Source organism: Eucyclogobius newberryi, unplaced genomic scaffold (genome assembly GCF_026437365.1).
Source record: "Eucyclogobius newberryi isolate DKJ021-1_F unplaced genomic scaffold, fEucNew1.0.hap1 SCAF_10, whole genome shotgun sequence".
Classification (NCBI taxonomy): domain Eukaryota; kingdom Metazoa; phylum Chordata; class Actinopteri; order Gobiiformes; family Gobiidae; genus Eucyclogobius; species Eucyclogobius newberryi.
In genome coordinates this window covers 24,188,926-24,192,656 of record NW_027315724.1, presented here as the reverse complement: position 1 = coordinate 24,192,656, position 3,731 = coordinate 24,188,926, and the positions used below count along the sequence as shown (strand labels likewise).

At 46.7% G+C, this 3,731-nt stretch overlaps 1 protein-coding gene across 1 annotated transcript; it reads right to left on the bottom strand.

Annotated features, from left to right (window-relative positions):
* Positions 1-1,060: 1,060 nt before the first annotated feature.
* Positions 1,061-3,467, bottom strand: LOC140378912 (ras-related protein Rap-2b). The gene is made up of 2 exons (XM_072464147.1): positions 2,545-3,467; positions 1,061-2,092 (listed from the first exon to the last, which is right to left on the bottom strand). Exon 1 carries the CDS (start codon positions 3,138-3,140, stop codon positions 2,589-2,591), a length of 552 nt encoding a protein of 183 aa, XP_072320248.1. The 5' UTR covers positions 3,141-3,467; the 3' UTR covers positions 1,061-2,092; positions 2,545-2,588.
* Between the last annotated feature and the right edge of the window lie 264 nt (positions 3,468-3,731).

The following is a 3,731-nucleotide window of genomic DNA, read 5'->3' as shown; positions in this document are numbered from 1 at the left end:
CAACCCGCTGAACTCAACTAATGCTATAAGTGCTCCCCGGAAACAAATAACAAATGCAAACAGCGTGTGGACACAACGACAGCTCCCGGACACACAGTAGCACTAAATGCCCATCTCGTATGTGTTTACTGATGTCCCCTGAAGCAAAACTGCAGTGGAATGGCCCAACAGACATTAGAACGCCTAAAGGTAAACAGCAGAGTTAGCCCTGCTCTTTCACACTGGCGGCTCCGCATTACACCTGTGTGCACCCACAGTAAAATGTAAATACAATCACAACTTGTAACTTGGGACATAATAGACGTTCCGCAGTAATAACCGTGACCAAAAATACAATGATATGACAGTATACCGCATATTTTATCATGTTTAACAAAAACAAGTGACCTCTTAACTTAAAAATAACTGTTTGTATATGATGTATTGCTCTTTGGTTGTGCCCTACTTTACTGCACAGAGATGTGGGGAAATGCAGTGCAATTATCTGGGCAAAAACAAGCAGCCATATTGTGATCGTGTACTTTTGTGTACTAGGACAGGCAGACATTGACTGAATCAGACTTCAAATCATTCTTGGATACGGATTATCTGTGGCGTGAACGGTGAATATACAGTATCCATGATGTTCTTTGATGTGTTTAAATGGAGAAATGTATTTTCCCAACACCAAACAAGAAGGCAAATCACCATTGGTTTAACAGGACAATATTTCCCCGTGTTAGATACCACTTTTTTTTTTCTCTGTTCATAAAATCAAAGCGGTGACAAGTGTTGCTTTTTCCACATTACCCAAAAATGTAAATACCAGTTATCATCTTAAATTGTAACTAACCAGATTTTGAATGTGAAAATCTCTCTTACGTTTCCTTTGTTGGCGTATGTAAAACAAGAGGAAACATTTTGTGAGTTTAAGTAGTATTTGTCATGTTTTTGTCAAATAAGAACGTTTTAAGAGCGCATGTGTTTTCATAATGGTTGAGGCTGAACACACATTTATCCTAAACGATAAAGATCTTATTTACTAGTATAAAGTAAAAGGTAAACAAAACACAGAATCTGATTTCTTTTGTTAAAAATGCAATTTGTATTAAAAGTCTAGTCTTTAAAACAGACAGCCCCATGGTTCAATGGCAACTCTGAAATAAAACTTACAATCAGGTTAATTGTGTCAACATTACATCATCATCACATTTCCGGTTGAAAAGGAGACACACAAAAAAAAAAAAAAAAAAAAAAAAAAAAAGAGAAAAATGAATTCCTTAGATTTTAGGCTGGTCTGGTTCGGTGCTTTAATAGGTCTCCAGTACCTGTGCATCTGAAATATATAGATTTGTTCTTACAATAAACAAATGAGCACCTGACCGTTGTAAAAACATACAGAAAACCACAGAATCCAGAACAACGAGGCCTGTGTGGGCGTGACGAGAACGGAGTCGGTCGATTGCCAAGTCAAGGGGTCCTTTTGGTGACAGGTTGGCACTAGATTTAAGAGAAACAGCCGAGTTGTTCTGGAAAGGCACTGGGACACGAGGGCCGTCGGATTATCCATCCCCGTGTCGTGTCAGTTAAAGGTCCTCTCACGCACTGTCGAAGAAAGCGATGAAGGAAAAAAGTGGCACTCGTCAACACTCAACCAGCAGTTAAGAGTCTTTTTTTTTAAACTTTGGGAACGAGAAGGGCTTAAACGGGAGTGTTTCGCAAAAGGTACGGTTCATCCCCTTGCCCATATTGTGCAGATAATTAACAAAATAAACTCTTATACACAAATATCCATTAGTGTCTATAAATGTGGCTCTCCTTAATTATTCCCTGACAAAGAAAAAAACGGCTTAGATCCATTTGCAAGTACAGTTGTGGCGTGGGGGGGGAGAGTGCGGCTGACACACTTCTGGCTTCGCTGACGTCACTCGTGGACACTGATCTCGCGGCCAAGATATTACAAGCCAGCAGGATTCCTCCCTCTTCTTCAGCCGCCCCACCACCTCCTCCTCCTCTTCTCCTCCTCCCAGTGGCATTCCTGTGTTCAGCCTCCTCAAAGGCCAGGGCGAGAGAGCACAGAGCAGCTCAACAGTACACGCTCCGGTGCAAGACACTGTCAAAACACAGAGCAAAAACAGTCAGGAACAGGGTTACAAATGGAACACAAGAGAATTAGTGCTCTCAGGACATGTTGGAGTTTATTATATAGGTCAAATGAGCCCAAGACAGGAATCCCCCCCCCCCCCCCCTCTAAACTTGTCCAGCAACTTTATGCCAACGCAAGCCAAGGAAAGGATAGATTTAAACTGTGCACGAATCTAAAAGTCAAACACTGAGCTTGCTTTTCCAGTTCCCCAAAAGAGTCGAGCTGACTTCCCCAAAGTGTCAAGTCAAACAATAGATACAAAGCCTGCTACTGTTAACTTAACACTGAGCTTGCAGGGGACACAAAACGGGGGGCTGAGAAGCGCAGATAGAATACAAAACGGGGGCGCAGCCGTGGCACAAATTGTAAAGAAGAAGAAAAAAAAACACACACACACACACACAAAAACAACAACTCACCACTGCAATTATTATAACCAAGAAGAAGCCTGCGCCGGCTTCTCTTAAAGAATGACACACGACGAGCAACACTGGTCGTCGCCATTCGGTGTCGAGGCATAGTTCATCTGCCGCACGATCTCCGCGAACAGCTCGTCCACGGAGGTCTTGTTCTTGGCCGACGTCTCGATGAACGGGCAGCTCCACTCGTCCGCCAGCGCCTTGCCCTCGCCGGACGACACCTCGCGCTCCCCCTCGAGGTCCACTTTGTTCCCGACCAGGATCATGGGCACGCGCTCGTACCGCTTGACGCGGATGATCTGGTCGCGCATCGGCTTGATGTCCTGGAAGCTCTGCTGGTTGACCAGGCTGTAGACGAGGATGAAGCCCTGGCCGTTCTTGATGTACAGGTCCCGCATGGAGGCGAACTGCTCGGTGCCCGCGGTGTCCAGGATCTCGAGCACGGAGGGCGACGAGTCCACCTCGATCTCTTTCCGGTAGAAGTCCTCTATCGTGGGGTCGTACTTCTCGATGAAGGAGCCGGTGACGAACTGCACGGTCAGGGCGGATTTGCCGACTCCCCCCGAGCCGAGGACCACGACTTTGTACTCCCTCATGGCTCTCGACGCGGAGAGTTCCCCCGCAAAAAGCCGCGCACGGGTCCCGCTCCTGCCGCTGCTGGCCGCCGCTGCTTCCTCCGCGCGCTAGCCGCCCTGTGCAGCCGCTGTGCCCCCGGTCACTGTTGCGCTTCGGAGCCGCGCTTTCCACAAGCTCCGCGGGGCGTGGTCGTCCGCCGTCGGGTGGGTGTCCGCGGGACGGTGGCTGTGTTTGCAGCCGCGTTTAGCCGCTGATTTGAGGCATGTTGGTGGGTCCGCGTCGGTAGCTCAGCTGGTTGTCGGAGCCGCTTCCCCCGTTTTCGTTCAAGTAGCCACCGTGCGCTGCCAGTTCGCTGAGCGGCGTTGAGTTCGCGTGAGGAACGACGTGCGCACTTCCGCTGTCAAAATAAAACACACTTTTCACAACGTTGCTTAAAAATAAAAAGAGCACCAAATTAGTGTTTCTTGCACACCGTCCACTAAAACATTATCAAATTAATCACACTATAAAAGGGGTGTTTGTCACTCAGAATAAGATTATTATTATTAGATTATGAAAAGTAAAAGTAAAAATGACATAGGCAAACTTATTTATTCCTGATAATAGCCCCT